Source organism: Fistularia commersonii, chromosome 22, assembly GCF_037954325.1.
Source record: "Fistularia commersonii isolate RoL2024-O1a breed Wild chromosome 22, RoL_Fcom_v1.0, whole genome shotgun sequence".
Classification (NCBI taxonomy): domain Eukaryota; kingdom Metazoa; phylum Chordata; class Actinopteri; order Syngnathiformes; family Fistulariidae; genus Fistularia; species Fistularia commersonii.
Window position 1 is genome coordinate 13,777,244 of NC_141305.1, and position 19,419 is coordinate 13,796,662.

At 40.8% G+C, this 19,419-nt stretch overlaps 1 protein-coding gene across 1 annotated transcript; it reads left to right on the forward strand.

Moving 5' to 3' along the window:
• Positions 1 to 11,088: 11,088 nt before the first annotated feature.
• ccn1l2 (cellular communication network factor 1, like 2) lies at positions 11,089 to 16,665 on the forward strand. The gene is made up of 5 exons (XM_086169609.1): positions 11,089 to 11,381; positions 11,548 to 11,761; positions 12,688 to 13,038; positions 14,369 to 14,568; positions 15,499 to 16,665. Exons 1-5 carry the CDS (start codon positions 11,316 to 11,318, stop codon positions 15,787 to 15,789), a joined length of 1,122 nt encoding a protein of 373 aa, XP_086025735.1. The 5' UTR covers positions 11,089 to 11,315; the 3' UTR covers positions 15,790 to 16,665.
• Positions 16,666 to 19,419: the final 2,754 nt, after the last annotated feature.

Sequence of the window (19,419 nt, forward strand, 5' to 3'; positions counted from 1 at the left end):
CATGTGAGCAGCCGAAAACAAAATGTAGCATACAGAGCTGAATAAAGTTCCAAAGCATCACTCATTCAATACTTGGTGATGCTGCTGCTGAGTTCTCCATTGACAAGCATGTTGTCATTTAATTTACAGGAAGCAGACATGTTAAAAAGTCAAATTCAGAGAGAGCATACCAAGCCTTTCTTGAAAACGACAATGCTTATGATGCATCTGATAACCTCTTCAAATAGCTGCAATGTGCATATGCCCTCCAAACACTCTTCATATTTTATCTTCTGATAGCAAAATCTTTGGTTGAATATATTTAAATTTATCCCTCCAGCTGTGGCAGAGTGGGTTCTCCTGAAAATATGAAAACATTTGACCTTCTGGATCATTTTTGATGTGGAGGCATCAACCACAATCTCTGTTCTAACTAAGCCTGGTCTAAACATGGAATGAATGCGAATGTGACGGACGGGAGCGCAGAGATTAGAAGTCTTGCCTCACAGAAAAAATTGTTTGTAGTGGCCGCCTGCTTCTTCCTTGATGTTCTCTCTGGACATTTGAAGGCTCAAAATTTTTGATGAAAGAGTGAACGGTTGTATGTCTGGATACGTGTCCCTTTGATGGACTGTCAATCAGTCTACATTAAACCCCACCTCTGCTCTAGTATCAGTTACAGACAATATAGCAAGAAAGATGATTAATAAACAGCTATTATTTGTCCACTTGGATCTTGTATCATTTTGTCAAAATCCTGGTCCCAGCGCATGAATCCCATTCAAATATCTTGTTGTGGAAAAATACCTGTGCGCTAAATGAAGCTAAGCTAAACTAAACTAAACTCCGAATTATAATTTGGATCATGAGGTTTTTGTGAATAAATACAATTTGATGAACATGTTGAGACTGATCAGCTTAAGGAGAAGATCTGGTTCTTGGAATATAATAAGGTTAGAGTTTATTGAATAGAACAGCATGCTTTGGCATCAAGTCACTAGATGTAACCCTATCAGCTGGACAACTTTGACTTGAGAATGTTTTTGAAAATATCCCAAAAGAGAACATGATGTGTATTGTTATGTACATGATATGTACAAATGATGTGTAATCGTATACAGGAGGTAGTCATCATGAATTCAATCTGCTGTTTCGGGTGCTTTGACACCATTTTGACACATGAGAGAAAGTAAATCATGTTACTGAGATGTCATTTATTGTGGAAACAGGAAACATCTGCGAATTGAAAGGCGTCGTAAAAAATCCCCAACATATTTGATGCTATAGATTAGAAAGAACTAGTGGAGTGTTTGGTAGTTCTGTCTCCAGATTTGAATCTTGATTTATAAAGTACAAAGTTAAAGCTGAGCAAAACAGGCATGTTACTGTAAGGAAGAGGCTTGAATGATGACGGAGGGTTTTGGTCAATTCTGAAATGAGGAGGTTTTTTGTATTTATACTGGCTGTGTGGCAGCATCAAGTGTGTCTGTTGCTGTGGTCGGTGGTATGATGTCACCCAATCCAAGCTTTGCTGGTCTCCTGGACACCTTTCCTTCAGCAGTCAGGGTGTAACCAGTCCAAACTGTTTTGCTGTATATTGAGCGAGGTTGCTACCCATTGTGAAATACCTTAAACAGCCAGATTTTTTCATTGTTGTAAATTCAGGGGGGCGTTTAGGCAAAATAGTATTACAACAACATCATGTACAAATGTACCAGGTGTTCTTTTTTTTTTAACCTGTATCTCATTTCTCATTTATGCAATTATGCAATTTAGTGAACATTGAAACCGCCAGTATGGAGGCTGTTTATATAACAGATAATTATTAATGGTATGATTTGACATTTCCTCGTAACTTTGACTAACTTGTGAGTTTTTGGAAACTATACACATGTCGTAAAATGTTACATTACATTACATTACATTACATTGCATTTGGCAGACACTTTTATCCAAAGCGACTTACAATAGAGGACATAGGGACTGCCAATAGGACATAGGGACTGCCAATAATGTGAAAATAAATGACATTTTAATTCATTATTGCCTCATGCAAAACTTCTTCTTCTTCACCTTTGGGCTTTTCCCCTCAGGGGTCTCCACAGCAAGTCCACCTTCTCCATCTAAAGTCTCTGGAGCCTCCTCTCTCGCATTAACTACCTTCATATCTTCTCTCGCTATGTCCATCTATCTTCTCCTTGGTCTTCTTCTTGACCTCCAATTCCAGCTTCTGTCTCCCAATATTTTCACTATCCATCCTCTGTCCATGACCCAGCCATCGCCTCTGTCCAAAACATCAAACATGTGCTGTTCCTCTGATAAACTCATTACTGATGCTATCCATCGTGGTCACTCACAAAGAGATCCTCAGCATCTTCATCTCTGCGACCTCCAACTCTGCCTCCAGTCTTTTGGTCATTGTCACTGTTTCTAGACCATACAGCCTTGCTGCTCTCACCACTGTCTTGTACACTGTTCCTTTCATTGTGGTTAATAGTCTACTTTAATTTGGTGGTCCTGCAAAGTTCACCTTGGAAGGACTTTACATCTAAACCTATCACTGGGCTCATGCTCAGGTAGTGTACCAATTTCTATTTATGACTTCAACAAACTGAAATAAAAGACCTTGACCTTTGGCTTCTCTTCTTTCCTCAGGATCACGACTGAATTCTTTCCCTTGGAAATGAATCTTTACCCTACGAGATTTCTCGAGGCTCCAACCTTTAGGGAGTTTCAAAGAGCCCTTTGAAGAAATGACCTCAATCCCGTTGGATATCAGCGCAAACACTCCTAATTTTAGAAGCCAACAACACACAATATTTATCATGGGGCATTGGAGTTAGTGACAGTGCAAGCTGCAAGGCAAACCTTTGCAACCTACAAAGAGTTATGTCAAGGCCGGATGTTGCCAGACCTGTTTCTAGTCACATGTACAATGGCGGCTGTGCTGTCATTTCTCGATCAAATGTGACTTCATTTCCATTTACTGTATATTGGCTTTTCAGCCACCTTAGGCACAGTGAGCTTTATGTGTTTGTGTCCCAGTTCTCGTCAGGGAGCCCTGGAACGTTTTCTGTTTACGCCTTTACTGTGATAACATTTTCCCCTCTGAATCACAGGCAGCGCTGTGTAGCAGTGCCACCTTTTCCCCCGCCGCTAACAGGACACCCTCTGTCAGGCAGCTATACTGCCAGCTCCCACACTAAAGTCCCTTTGAAATACCAGTTTGTTTATTCAAGTGTACTAAATATGCGGTATGCCGTTTAGGAAACTTCAGATTCACTGCAGGGAAAGGCAGCATCTGTGCTGTCGGCTATGTCATTTTTAGCTAAATCCTGCTGTTTGTTAGATCCGTGTGCTTTAAGGCAGAATTATTTTGTTTATGTAGAATCTTGCGACGTTTCACCATCTTTCAGACAGATCGCTTTTTTCAGTTTTTGTAGTCAGACCGTGTTTTTTTTGGCTGAAATGGCCTTGAAATACAACTTTATGCCGTGTTATAGATTTTTTGAGGATATTTTTACACAAGGAGGTGGATATGTGTAAATGAGTATCACCGATACCTGTACTCTATTAAAATATCTATTTTACTTAAGATGCGAGAATATACTGAGGCTGCTTTTATGTCATGAATTTGAATATGTGACTTTATGCATGGTGTCAAATGCTTCGGGGCCTCAAAACATAAGAGGATATGGTGGGTTGCACAGTTTTGTTTGTGTGAACCATGGGTGATCATAATGTTATTCCAGACCTCAATGGTTTGTAGTAAGAAGAATAGATGCAGAAGAGATAATCCTTAGATTACTGGTATCCTTCATATGCTACTATCCTCAAATATTGTTTTATGAAAACAGGCTCAATACTTTAGGCTTTGTTTCTCTCCTGAGGACAGCCAAAAAATCCTTATTTGTTGCTGATTTCACTCATTTCTTCATATTTGTAAGTGTAGGGAGGCAGCTGGTGATATGAAGACACATTATCTTGCACTGTGTTTGGGTCTGTGTCTGCTTGTAATTTTGGGTTCTTTTTTTGGATATATTTTGTGTATCACGGAGCCCCTTGAAAAATAAAAAAAATCAGTATGGCTTCACGCCCCTTTCCTCTCAAGTATATTTTAGAAAGGTTGCCAGATAGCGTTAGCATTTTTTTTGGCAGAGCCATATAGTCTTTCATCTCCCACAGCACATTCAGTTCAAGCTTCCAATGAAAGTCAAAAAGAAACAAACACAGACATACACCTCAAACCTTTATGATCCATGAACAACATTGAAATAAAAAAAAATAAAAAAAAAGAGGAAAAAAACAGGAACCATCTCAAAGATGGGATTACCCTGGAGAATATTGTCATTTGCAGGACATGAGTTACCATACTGATTGTATTTGCACCAAAATGGGCTGGAAATAATGCGATACAAGTTGCTGTAGTACATTTTAGCAACATGGCAATACATAAATATATGTATCACAATATAAACATCATTGCAAAATGTTAGAAACATCCACTAGAATAGAAAAATGAAGTGGTGAGTGGATACGTAAGGTACAAGTGTAATAGTTAATGTGCTTCTCAAGACATAAAGTATATAAAAATAGGTAACAGTAAAGTACAAGACATGACTCATGGTTTAATGAAAGGGATCAGCAATCAGAAAGACCTGCATGCTCCATGAAAAACTGCAAGTATCAACTATTGTTAATGTTCCAGATATGAAAAGCATAAAAAAACTGAAAAAAAAAAACCTCTTATTATCTTTGCTAAATGCAGACAGAAAGCAGGGCCATTCCCCTGAGCATTCAGCGATTTTTAAACTTGTGTTTGAATTGTATGACTTTCACATTTTGGAGCCTTTGTTTTCATTCAGGTCAAATGTAGACCAAATATCATAACAAACAGTGTTTTCGTCTCAAATAGAGCAACAATGGAGATCATGTTACTCTTATTATTTTGCAATGACTGCCTTATATTATATTGTATATAATATTGTTAGCTTATTTTAGGCAAAGTTATAATTTAGTTAAAAATTAATTGATAGTGGAAAATGCATCTTAGGCTCAAGCTCCACCTTTTGTAAAAAATAGATGAAAGAAAGTGAGATTCAATCAGGAAAAATAATATTAGAATCCCAACTAACAATCTGAGATTTGAACTTGCTGTTGTCACCCAAATTGCCTTTCAGTCACGTGCATCATCACTTACAAAGAAGCTGCTCAGATGTGACCAGGGATGTAAAAGTTATTCGTTCAGTCCACTTGTGGCAGCCTCCATCAGTACCCGCACCACACTTTCCGTTGCAGACGCACAATGGCCGGATTATTGCTCGCTTTGCTATCGCAGTCACCAGTTATTGCTGCCCCACACTCCTTGCTGTCATCACTCCTATTAGATACCGTGCAGGAATTTGCATTCCTGTGCTTTCCCCTTGACTCCGCTGCTTGGGCTGGTGCCGGCTTAAATCACATCTCCCGTCTTTGCGTGTGGCTGCAGAAGTGCTGCACCTGCAGCCGTCACATGAAGACCTGAACAACTTTATCGTTTACTTTTTTTTTGTGGAACTACTTCAACTTTTGAAATCCCTTTCTGCAGAGCTCCAGTCACAGGAAAGGCTAGTTGTGCATAGGAACAACCATGTGATTCTGCCACCTGCTGAGTAGCCATTTATGAGCTTTGAACATCCTATCAGACAGTTTTATCAATGCATTTTCTTGTGATGTATTTTAGGCTCTTTGTGCCATGTGGACAGTACTTTGCACTTCATTAACATCGGACCCCTTTGTTTCCACAATAGCCAATGTTGCTTGCTGCTAAGAACCTGAAATGAGAAAGGAAACATTCTCGACAAATGTAAAAAGTACATCCTCTGATGAAGAACTGTTTGAACATTAAATTCAAATTGAACGCACTGAAGTCCACAACATCATAAACTATTTAGAAAATACTGTTAGGTTGAAGTTTTTTGTTCATAAATTGAAAGCTAAAATCATGGTTGGCGGGACAAAACAACTCCTCAGCTTATTTCAAAATGAATCCGCCATGTTACACAGGATGAGGTGTCATTCAGTCTTTCATTGATTAAAAAAAAAAACACTGTTCCACAAATCAAAAACTTCTCGTTTGTTTCATTTCCCAAATTTCCACCTCCTCGGCATTATAATAAGGTCATATGTATCACATCACATCATGAGAAAATCATCTCAAAAGCTTTGGTCTCTACTTTGAATCATTTGTCACGATAGAAAATACGTCCTCTTCAGAGAACTGATGTGTAAATGCCAGTTATTCAAACGCACCACAAGTCACGAAATAATCGGCTCACACTCATCTATGAAATCTAATACTAGGCTGGTGATCAGCTCCAGCTGCACAGTATATGCCGTACAGTATGGACTGTATGTGCATGGAAGGAAAAATGGAACCCATTCAGGGTAAAACGGGGAATGAGTGATGACTGCAGTGTACGAGGAGCTTTTTAAGGACACTAGTATGAGGAATGCGGCCGAGACATAACCTGTGACAGTGGTGCTCTGACTGGGGCTGCAGCCCCCCAAAATGTTTACACTCAAACACAGCTCACACTGCACTAGACATACATTAAATGGCATGTTTACTACAGATAAATGCATGAAAAGTAGTGATGTCATCTGCTTTTGGGCTTTTAAAGAACAAAATGTTTGGAGAACAAGGAGGGCTGCATAAATGTGAAGACATTGCGATTAAGATGGTGGATTAGGTTCAAGCTTCAAGCACATTCACTCTGTTAACTCTCAGCAAAGACAGTTTTTTTCTGGGGGGTGTCGCTGTCGCTGATATTTCAGAACCAATGTGAAAACATTCCCTAATTTTGTGTTGCATGTCCTTCATGCTGTAACCATTCTGCACACTGCTTTTTCCACTCAGCGGATTTGTGCTTGAAAGACGTCTTTGTGAGTATCAGCGCCTGTGGTCATGGACAGATTCATGCATTCCAATGCAATAGGTCTCAAAGTTGAGCATTTTCATTTGTTACTATGGATACCCTTTTGCACTGGAAAGCAGCACCTGTACCTGCATTAAGTTAATTAGTTACCAAAAGCTTAATCTTTTCTTTTCAATAACTTTATTTATTGTTGTTGTGTTTCATGTTTTTTTTTTGACAACTGAATTGTGTCATGTAAAATAGGGTATGGTTATCGGAAGTATTTAAACATCTTTTTTCCAGCAACACAATGCTTCCTCTGTATTGTGTCTCATTGTACAGAAAACTGTCCGAAATGGAAATGTATTATGGAGTCACTGCGACTTACTTGAAACAGAATTCCTCGAGTGCTTTGCAACTACCTGATTGTCCCCTGGCACTATGTCCTATTGTTTGTATTAGTTGCTAAATACTGAGATCGTCCCTTTTCCATTCAGTTCAAAACTTCAGCATCCTTCTACCAATATATTCACTATCCTTCCTTTGTACACGTCAGAGTCATCAGTCTGGCCATCCTGACCTTCTCTCCAAAACATCCGTCATGTGGTGTCCCTCTGATGGACTAGTTCGAGTCACACCCAAAGAGAACCTCAGCATCTTCATCTCTGTGACCTCCTGCTCTGCTTCTTGTCTTTTCCGCAATGCTGCTGTCTCCACATCATTGCTGTCCTTGCCACTGTCTTATACACCTCTCCTTCCAGTCTGGCCAATACTCTCTGATAACACGTGTGTCACCTGTTTCCTGCTATTCCAACCTGCTAGCACTCATTTCTAAATGCAGATGGTACTTAACCGGACAAAATATTTTTAGGGTAATATTGGTATCTATCTTGCTAGTGATGACATCATTATGATATTTACTGCTCTTGCTAGAAGCTAAATGAAAGCTGTATTATGGCAATATAACGCGTCAATTTGTGGTGGCAAATGCCTCCACCAAAACATCAGATGCTTAACCAGAGGACAAGGAAAAGGCCACTGTGGCAAGAAGGGAAATAGAAGAGCCGCTTTTGTGCATACATGAATACTTTACATCACTGCTTGACAATTTTCCTAAAATGCCACTGATTGGATAATTCAGTTGATACAAAAATATAAACTGTAGCAAATCCTGTTTTTGTTACATGTTTTTAGTATGTGGCGTGTTTGGCCATCACATTATGACACTTCTTCCTTGTAAGCTTTACTCACTTCCTGTTTAACCTCTGGATCCATGAAAGTACTTTGTCACACAGGAGGATTTGCTCCCCTTTGTTGTCCAATTTGAAAGAAGCCTCACAATGGAAACAACTGCAAACTAAAAACCGATCAAAGAAAAATGAGACATTTTGCGAACAAGCGCAAGTTTGGCAAAAGTCAACTTACTGCAAAAGTCACTTGTCTGAAACTCTTTAGATATCAAGAAAACAAAATGGACAGCTGCATGATAAATTGCAAACAACTCCTGACCTCTATGTGTTTTGGAAATGTTTGCCTGGCCAACAAACAATGGTCGGCACCTAGCCAGATGGGATGCTGCCAAACTGGCAGCACCCCCCCCTCATCCCACCATTGCAGACCCCTACCCAACTTCTCCATCAGTGTCCAAAGCAGAGTGTCTAGTGCACACATCCTGCCTTTGTGGGCCAGGAATGTCAAGAATCCAGACTGCTGCCCTTCTTCCCCTCTGTCACCCAACAAGGTGACCCCCCCCCCCCCCCCGCCTCCCTAACCACCCCTGCACAATCCTCCTCCAGCAATCCCCTACCCCACTGCTTTTTACACTACACTAAACTCATTGGTGTTGGGGTAGCTGCACTGTCTGTGCAGCACGGCTTGATGTTAAGCTCTTTCTATGCACACGTCACCATTTTGGCCACCTGCTCTCAGGACGTTAGGTGTGTGAGGAGCAATCCCTGCAAGCTTAAAGGCCCCAGCCTTGTTTGGAGCAGCACACCTGGGCTTTTACTCGGGTTGGCTGTGGATGACTGCTAGAATGTTGTTATCTTCTGACATGTTTCCTTTTTTTATGCTTCAAAGTGATGTAGCATTGGTTTTGTGGTGAGACTTGCAGGTCTGTTTAAGCCAACAAGGTCAAGAAAAATGTACATGGACCCCAGGTTACAAAATTGATTCATTTATCTATTTATATCCTTACTGTCATAACTCACTACAGTGTTTTGGGGTTAAACGAGCCATGCTACAGTGCATAAATGGCCAAGTGGACTTTTAGTGGCTTTAAATCAACAGAAGATTATACTGAGCTTCTCTCAAAAGAAATACTCTTCTGGGTTAGATTTGACCTCCCTCTAAAGCAATACACACTGTGTTTATTCAGTGGACTGGTTTGGTTTGGTTGTGCTTTAAATTTGATTAATTCCAGGACTTATTCATTTCAGTTGCCTTTTTATGTTAGATGAGGCTTTATTGAACTAAAATGACACACAAGTAAACAGCGAAGAAAACTGAAAAAACTAAATTCTTCGCCACTGTTGGGGACTCAGTACTCTGACACAGTACAGACAAGGTCATCAAGTATTAATATGAAATTTAGCCGGATCTGATTTGTTCTTGAAATGGTGACTAAACTGCCACTACTAGCTGTTTGACTTTCTGTGATATTTCTGTGATGAATTTTGCTCAGTCAAAATTGCATCATTAGTAAAAATGTAAAAAAGAAAAAAAGAAAAAAGAAAACATAAAAAAGACCAAAAACTTTTAATATTCTTGAATGGTTTCAAATATATTTCTCCAAATTGAGTCTCTCTTTAAAACTTGACACAGAGCTTGGCAAAACGCACATTTTTCCCTGTGCTGCTTCACTGGAGATTGGTAGAATTTGTGGAATAGATGACGAGTCACAAGACATTTCTGTTGAAGGCCATGAGACTCCAGAAACAGTGCAGAAATTACGTAGTTCTCAAAGCTTGACTGAGCTTTACAGAACTGAAAAATCCACTCTTGCTCAGATGGAATTTGTCATTCTTACTGGTCAGAACAAGGTTAGTGAGACATTGAGTTAAATGGTCAGATTTATCAGGTGTTCCTCTTCTCACATTTCCCTCCTCAATGATTTGAGAAGGAGCTGTTATTGTTGAAGTAAATGGGTCAGATGCAACTAGCACCTTGTTTATTTTCGAAAATGCTTGCCCTATAATATTAATAAATGAACCAATGAATGAATTAAGAGGGGCATGGAGCCTACTCCGGTTGTCATTGGACAGGAAGCGGGGTACACCCTGGAGCCATATATAGAGATGAGCCACCATTCACGCCTTCATTCACACATCTGGGCAATTTAGGGTCTACAATTAACTTCCTGAGTGTTTTTGGACGGTAGGTGGAACGTGGAGAACCCTGAGGAAACTCATGCTCCCTGTCAGAATTTAAACAGTAAATGCATGTAACAAACAAATACATGAGAAAAATAACACAATATCACTTGTGTGAGACTTGTTGGGCTGACTGTATTTTTAGGAAACATTGGGAGACCTTCAGCCTCCTTATCAAAAGTGCCAAATACATTTCCCAGGCTTTATAACAGTATGGGCCAAAGCTTAATGTGAGGACTTTCCTGCAATCCAACAAAGCACTTCTATGTGCCCCTGGGATGACAAAGGGAAAGCAAAGTTTTTCCTCCCAATCATGGGAACCTGAGGATAGGCCTGTATTTCCTGGAATGTGGCCTGTTGGAAAGAGATGGAGGGAACGCAGGATGTCCTGAGTTGCAGTGTCTCGCAGCACACTGGAGTGTTGTTTACGGGGATTTTCTCCACATCACTGCTTCGCACTGTTAAAAGCCTTCACCGTGATGGAGTGACTGTCCCCACTCAGGTTTTCCATTAAGCCTGTCCTACGCTTCTTGTTTTTTCTATTTTGCAGACATCTGCTCGGTACAATCCCTGTCAATCCCTGTCGATCCCCTCGGTACAATATACCTACTTGGTAGCCTTTGGAGCAATTACAATTAACTATCAAACATCTGGCACTTGCATCTGCAATGACAATTTGACATTTTGCCCAAAGGTGCAAAATGACACTGATTTGAAAACATCTCCACGTCACACCAGTCAGACTCCTACCCCCTCCCTTTGGTTGTTTTCCAGCCTTCTTGAGTAGAACTGATGATATCACAGTGTGGGCGGAGGCATGCGTGTCTATAAGTTAAGGCCCGTCTGAGGGAAACCTCTATGAAGTAGAGCTATGCTGTTCTGACCCCAAGGCACTGCAGAGGGAGGGCAAACAAGTACACACTGGTGTAACTCAGGACTCTAAGCTGTGGATACGCTTTTGTGGAAACGCTTCTTTGGAATCCTGACAATTTATCACTTTTCAATATCTTTTTCTTTTTGTTTGTATTCTGTCGCTATTTTTTTTTTTTTTTTCATTTTGCTATCCAGGATGCATTACCCCATTCATTTGCAGATCCTTTTTGCTCTGGTTGTGCTCCACTATTCTGCAGTAACGGTGAGTTGCATGACCTGCAATCTCGTCATGTTTTTATTTTGACTGTATGCTTATTTATTTCATTTTCTAAGGCTGTTTTCTGATGATACCTGTGTTCGTTGAGGTTCATTTTATACAGTCCCTAACATTCGCAAATAGCCAACTGACCTCTGACCCTGCTCCTCAGGCAGAGGGTGACTGCTCAGGTGAGTGTTCCTGCGCCCCGGGGCCCCCGATGTGTCCGCCGGGTGTCAGCTGGGTGACCGACCGCTGCGGCTGCTGTAAAATCTGTGCAAGGCAGTTCAATGAGGATTGCAGTGCCTCTGAGCCTTGTGATCATATCAAAGGGCTGCGCTGCCATCTGGGGGTTGGAGGAGACCCCAAGAGAGGGCTCTGTCGTGGTAAGTGTGCAGGCAGTGGTTAACTTTAATTTAGCATAGAAACTATCTATCTATCTATCTATCTATCTATCTATCTATCTATCTATCTATCTATCTATCTATCTATCTATCTATCTATCTATCTATCTATCCTCCACACACACACACACACACACACACACACACACAGATGGGAGTGTGTTCTTTTGTTATAAGACATCTAGACTGCAAGGAAAAACAATTTGCTACGTATGTTTGTATACTCTTAAGTCAAGCATAGAATCAGTCTAAAAGTTTCCCTTTCATCACATTTAAAGATTTTTTGATGAATTAATGCTTAAAATATTTGCTGATTGTTTCTATGCAGTAATCTATCTGTTTTGTTTAACAGTCAACATTATCACGTCAGGATTTTTTTTCTGTATAATAACTTTCAATGTGTATTGATAACAAGTCATATTATTTCACAGAGGTGCCGCATAAAAGACAATTCTGCCTTTTTTTAATCTGCCTGTGACGTGACAAGATCTTCGTTTAGACAGTCCTTTTAAAAAGAACCACATAGTTTATGCCTCTTTCAAATGAAGGAGAAATCCAACGCCTGCGGCAGCAGGTGGCAAAAGGCAAACAAAAATTGTATGGTAATGGTATTTTGGCACTGTGTCATATCAGCCAATAATTGGAAACGGTCTAAAGACAGAATTGTAAAAAAATAAAATGAAATAAAAAAATGTTATTTAATGTCTTTGTTTAATGCCTGTTTTCAGAAAGCCTGCAAACTGTTAAACAAAACAGTTTGATCCAATCACACCACTGTAGTGTTTTCCATACAGTGAAGTGTTTTTCCCTTTATAGATCTATCTTCACCTTTTGGTTTCTTGTTGTGTGTGTGTATACGTGTGTGTGTGTGTGTGTGTGTGTGTGCGTGTGTGTGTGTGTGTTGACAGCCGAGGCCCACGGTCTGCCCTGCGAGTTCAACGGCCGGTTGTACCAGCACAGTGAGAACTTCCAGCCCAGCTGCCAGCACCAGTGCATCTGCATGGATGGAGTGGTGGGTTGCATGCCCCTCTGTCCTCACCAAGTGCCCCTGCCCAACTGGCGTTGCTCACATCCCCGACTGGCCCGGCCGGACGGTGGCTGCTGTGATCTCTGGGTGTGTGACGATGACAACCACATCAGCGAGGAGCCAGACGAGCTGACACACACCCCCTCGCCAAACAGTGAGCCCCATCCTAACCACATCAGTGCCTTGCTGCTTGCCCGGCCGCAGCCTCAGCACCCAGCTGCCACCTTCAGAGGTAACAATCCAAGCCAGAGAGTGTTGAGTCCAATACAGCTTCGAATCAAATCCAAATACTTGAAGAAACCACCTAGGAAAGAATTAAATGACTGTCACTGGAACCTTGCAAGAAAACAAACAAACTTTTAAGCATCAAGATTAGAAGTGGTTATCCCCTTGAGAGTGCAAATGGATCAAACAGGTTTTTTAAAAAGCAGATTCATTGTATGTCTTGGAAGTTTTCATTTAGCGAGTCACAGGAAAGCACACAGAACTGAGTGCAGGTATTTCTACTTATCCAGAGACGACACCTTAGAGTTTTGCGTGACTTACTTTAACTTTATGCTCCTGTCATCAGCGAGTTAGAAAGATCCTGTCTGCCAACACTTGACACAGTCTGCGCCATTAGTTTGCTTTGCCAATAATAGGGAAAAAAATGGCATAAATTATACACATTACCACAAGTACCACAAATTTCAGGCACAGTACTAAAGGTTTGGTTCCTCTTTTATGACCTTGTTTTTGTTTGTCTTCATTCATCTGAAAGTGCAAAACATGGGTTGCATTTTGCATAAGTGTAAGCATCAAAGATTAGTTTGATCTGAAATGAGACCACACCTTTAGGTCTGACCGACTGTGAGTCCTTCGGTCCAGACTGTGGCTCAGGGCACCTTTCAAGTAGGCTATTATGGTTCATACCAACAGTCAGACCAAACAAGGAAGCTGTGGCAATAACCTAAAACAGAGGATTCCTTATCTGGGGAGCAAGAATGTGCTCCATAAATATCAACTAGTAGATCTCTTGTGAACTGCAAGTTTTGATCCAAGGTTAACACTTACGTAAAAAAAACAAAACACAACCAAATATTGTAAATCACGACAAGAGAACCATTACTGCCCACATGGAACTGAACTAATTTCATCAGCTTTATCATTATTATTAGTAGACAGTATTATTATTATGTTGCTGTTGTTACAAGTAAGAGTAGTCTTATCAATACTATTATTGTGTCTGGTGTATGGGGTCTCCAGCCATTGAGTCATACTTAATATACTTATATAAGTACTAGTAGTCTCATCAATATTAATATCATTGTTGTTGTTAATTATCAGAATTATGTTGTTGGTGTTGCAAGTACTTGTAGTCTTATCGATATTAATATTACAATTATTATGTTTAATTATAATAATTATGTTGTTGTTGTTGCAAGTACTTGTAGTCTTATCACTAATATTATTGTCAATCATTTAGTCATACTTCTTACATAAGTAACCAACACAAACACAAAGGTGGTGTGAAAATTGCTGCAATTTGGCTGACTGTGACTCCTGTCTTTTTCATCTGACAGAGAGGTTATTTCCCGTGTCCGGGGCTTTACTCGAGTCCAGCTGTTTTCTCCAAACTACTGAGTGGACAGCGTGTTCCACTACATGCGGGATGGCCGTATCAAGTCGCGTCACCAATAACAACCCAGACTGCCGGCTGATCAGGGAGACCAGATTGTGCCAGATCCGGCAGTGTGACCCGCCGCTTCCTATCGCTAGCAAGGTAGGCACAGACACAGAAGCCCCTTTGAGATAGAAATTCTGGATAGTGCCAAGAAAATCAGGTCAGGTCATAGCTGTGAGCTGATGTTCGGACATCTAGCTTGCAGAGGGGGATTTTTTTTTTGTCAGATGCCAGAGAAGGATTTGTTGCAAACATTATGCACGGTGGCGTTTGGTTAACAGCTGCTGGACCTGGGATTTTTGAATCCTGTCAATTCTCCAACTGGATGTTTTATTTGGAGTCATCGTTGCACTTTCTTCTCATCGTTCCACTGATCAGCACATTCCAACACACAGTTATTCTGAGTCCAACAGAGAAAGCCCTGCTGTAAGGTGACCAGGGATGACGCAGAGCTACAGTAGTACTAGGGTGCAGGCCATTTAATGAGTTCAGTTTCGAGTTTTGCTTTAGAAAATACCGTCCAGGATTTTGCCACAAACTATAGAACATTTGTAACTCTCTATTAGTCTGTTTTATAGGTTTCAATGGGATTTTCACAAAAACGGTTGATTATCTCGTCTGCGTTGGAGGATGCACGGCTTCACTACTTCAGATGGTTTCAAACAGCCAAAGTAACTGGAAGAACAGGCACCAAATTATTGTAGTATTCTTGTGGTCCGTTTATCAGGCTAAGTTGTTTGACCGTATTTGAAAGAATCTAGTTAAAAAACAGACAGAAGCTCACTTAATTTGACGACTTGAGGTTGGTCATTAGGAAGAAGCGCTTAATGAATGCAGAGTGCGGCTCCATATCCTTTTTACTGGAGAAGAATTGTGTAGCTTTATGGCTAAAGTTGCTGGGTTATTTCAAGCTTTCTCAATGGCTCCTGGAGACGAAGGGATCAAACGTAGGCTTAATTTGAATACTTTGTGTGACAAGTAAAATTTTGTTTGTGAATAGATGTATGCTCTATCTGCTTCTTCTGAAAGGGTAAGAAGTGTCAGCGAACTGTTCGTCCACAAGGGCTGGAAAAAATCAGCTTTGCTGGATGCTCTACGGCACAGCGTTATCGCCCTCGTACCTGTGGGACTTGCACCGACGGCCGATGCTGCACGCCATCGCTCTCCCGCACGGTGAGGCTGCGCTTCCACTGCCCAGATGGAGAGAGCTTCTACCGTAATGTCATGTGGATCCAGCGTTGCAGCTGCAGCACAAGCTGCGATACATACAGCAGCCCTTCAGTCAGCCTCCACAACGACATCCACACTTTCAGGCACTAACTGAATCATCACGTCCAGCTCCGGCGTTGTCCACTGCCTCCCAGTCTGTCAGCAGCTCCTGGCAATACGCTCGCTTGCACTTTAAGCTTCCTGCCACAATGACATCGACTTTCCCACATGGGAGGTGCGTTACCTCTCTACTCCCGGAGCAGCACACAGCTGCTGCTGGCAGGAAACTTGTACTGAAACTTCATTTTTTTATTTATTTGCAACTTTGTTCGCTTCCTCTATTTCTGTGGAGGGTGATAGGACAGTTTGACACAGAGAAGAGATGTTAAAACTTCCAATGATGATGGGAAATGTCTTTTTTTCTGATGTATTTTTCATGAATGACTGGAATTTTTAATGCATTAGTGACTATAGGGGCTGTGAATTTATCACAGCCTGTCCTTTGAAATATATGTTTGACTCATGTACTTGTGGAATTGTGGGATTAATTTACAATGTGTGTGTGCATATATATATATATATGTGTGTGTTTGTGTGTGTGCATGTTCGCGCGCGCGCGCGTGTGTGTGTGTGTGTGTGGAGGGAGGGGTGTCTGCATGTATAATTGTGTGTGTAAAGGTGTATCAGAAGACTATACAACTTCCGTGAGAGAGAGTTTACAGAGAATGTTGTCACAGTACTACTACAAAATCTGAATAACGCATATAGACTGTATAGACTTCACTCATAGTCGTGGAGTGGTAAATGTTGGTGCTCACCTCATTTTTCGGGGTGTGATTGTGTGTGTGTGTGTGTGTGTGTGTGTATTTGGGTGTTTGTGTGCCCTTGAAATTGAACAAACAGTGCTTTATTTTTAAGTTTGAATATTTTCCATCAATCTTGTCTTTTGGCTGTACGCTCCTGTACATCAAATAAAATTCATCAATCCTATAATTTGTTTATTTTGTGGCTCGTGTCTGCCATTAATTTGATTCCAGTTAACAGCATGTTTAAACTAAATACCTTCTTTTTGTGGGATGTTGCCTATTCGCATGCCACGTGTTCAAGTTCTGATGCAAGAAAAGTCAGCCGTACTCGGTACCCATTACAACATAATGAGGTCTTACCTTGTAAAATGTGATGAGCTCTCAGTGGTTTTTATGGAATGAGTCATTACTTCATTACTATGCCCTCAGAATTCTTTATTACTTCATGATGTTGAGTAAGGAGTCCTAATTATTACTTGTTAGGCATTATCATGTTAATGCAAGAGTGCTCAGTCAGTACTCATAGTCATAATCACAATCATTACTTCTAAGAGGTAGACAACGTACAATACATAACAGCTTGAATATATTAACAATTGATTGGAAGGTAGTAATAACACATCATCTGTTAAATAACGAATAATTACAGCTTTTCAGCAAATCGGTGGTAAATGGTGAATTATTTTCACTAACTGGAACAGACACAAGAAACAATCCCTGTTGTCACTTTACAAAAGAACCTGATGCATAAATTCAAAAGTCTCCTTTTCATTAAACACTGAAAAAGAGGAGTGTCTCGGGGGGGGCACACAACAGTGACAACCCTAGCTGTCCATCAAGTTCAAATGCAAAGTACTTGTAAATGAGCAAAGGGAGGTTTTTCTGTCAGTTATTCTGATAGTTGACTCAGATGTGGTCCATGCTGGCGCTACCATTCTGATGAGAAAGCGAAACTATCACCTGAGGTTTCCCAGCTATGCACTCATGTTACCTCAAGGCGGTACGCAATACACCGGCTGGCTCTGGAGTACAAATATGACAGTTGGCCACCAAATTCCTCACCCTCACCTCTGCCTGAGATGATGGAGAAACTCTCTGACCTTTTGAAAGTTCCAACCAGAAGTGGTAGCCAAAGCTTCATGTCGACCATTGAACCACTCACATAATGTTTTGCCCCGCTTGTATCGTAGTGGAACATTACCCCTCAGCTACTTTCCAAATCACTCTTCTGGTAATTGGCCTTGCGAGCTCTATTCTCACAAACTGCATTTCCATCTGGAAGGAAAAAAAAACATCTACAATGATGTTCCTTGGAAAACACTTCTCGGTTGAAAGTACCAGGTGTGAGTCTCTAAATACGCAATTGCTGCATTCCAATTAGCTTCATTAGTTTTGAGATGGTGGGGTTGGATATGCTGGCTTACAGTCTCCTGTGTTCTCCTGTATTCTCCTGTATTCTCCTGAGCATGCGAGTAGAAAAACCTCATTTAGAATAAGTATCTGTGATTTAACTAGTCTATATGCCTGTTATCAGAGAAAGTGAAAACAAAACAGAAAAAGGTCAATGGTACTTTTGACAAATACATTTTTGTATGGGGACTAAATGTGTCAACATGGCAAACAGTAAAAAAAAAAATTCAAAAACACAAAACCAAATTCAATGTCTTTGTTCTAAAAACAGTCAATAGGTCGATTTGCTAAATCTGTCGCTGCACCTGCCATCCCACAAAAACTCAAGACAAATTCTATTACCTGCCAATAAAAAGCCATACACGGTATACCATTGACCGTAAAGATGGCACCATTTGCTTTTGTCATCGTCCTTGAGTTGCAATTATGCTGCGGTCATTGAACATAATCTCTTGTGATGATGCTTGTGTGATTAAACCGTTGGCTGTTGTGGGTCTAGAGCCACTCTGGTATCTTTCCATCAGTCCCTCTATGAACCAATCATTCAATCCATCATTAGATCTATTGAAGGTTTCGAGTGTGATTTGTCAGAATATTGCACATGGATATTGGGCAATTCCACTGTTTATGTGGAAAAGGCAATCAAAAAGGTCCCTTGTATTTTCAAATAGCTTGGTAATAAACTGCACCTTGTAACAGACTTCAAACTGGCAAACAGAAAATTGGAAAACTTCGGGAAACTTACACTGTGTCGAATGTTAGGTAGGGGTCCTTTCGGATGCAGAAAAAAATTCTCACAATAATGGATATTCATCTATTCTTCTGAGGATATCGTATTCAGTCACCCACTTGTAAGCAGATAAGGCTGTGTAATTTCCAATGCATTTTTTCCTTTGCCATTCCTTGCTAGTATCACTTGAACCATTCAGTACCATAAATCCACGGAATGAAGTCCGTTCAAGAAATTGTACAACAGCTGCAAAGAGCCCAGGAGATTGACGGCGAAACGACTGTTGACTTTGTGTCGCTACAACACGCCACTCAATCAGCTCAAGATGTTTTAGAGGACAAGGCATGATTTCTCAACTAATACAGCCAACTTCAGATGATACCGAGGCGTTGTCCCGAAAAGAGAGAGAAAATGAAGTCTCACATGCATAGATCTGTCCACATCACAGAGAGGGGGCTTCATAAATGGGATTGTCCCGCTGTGCAGCGTTGCTCCTCATCAGGTTTGTATTGGCTGGGAACCCAGACTGTATGTTACAGGTGTCATCCTGCTTCACAAAGAGCTGTGACTTTCAGCACGGCCTTGGCAGAGGAACAGGAAATATGTTGAAAATAGACAGGGCTTCAGAGACCGGTGAAAGTTGGCCATTGCTGCCGCACATGAACGACAGCAGAGGAAGAAACCCCATGGCCAAATCCCACCAGAGTGTGATTGTTCAGATTGCGTTTTCTTTAAATATAATGAAGGACATCAGCACACATCTCCACATTCTGTAATTGACATGTGTATCCAAAA

Bases quoted from the DNA above. Each gene is read 5' to 3' on its own strand.
- ccn1l2 (XM_086169609.1), top strand. From the start codon at position 11,316: ATGCATTACCCCATTCATTTGCAGATCCTTTTTGCTCTGGTTGTGCTC. The intron at 13,039-14,368 runs GTAACAATCCAA...TTCATCTGACAG, and splicing joins CCCAGCTGCCACCTTCAGAG to AGAGGTTATTTCCCGTGTCC. The intron at 14,569-15,498 runs GTAGGCACAGAC...TTCTTCTGAAAG, and splicing joins CGCTTCCTATCGCTAGCAAG to GGTAAGAAGTGTCAGCGAAC.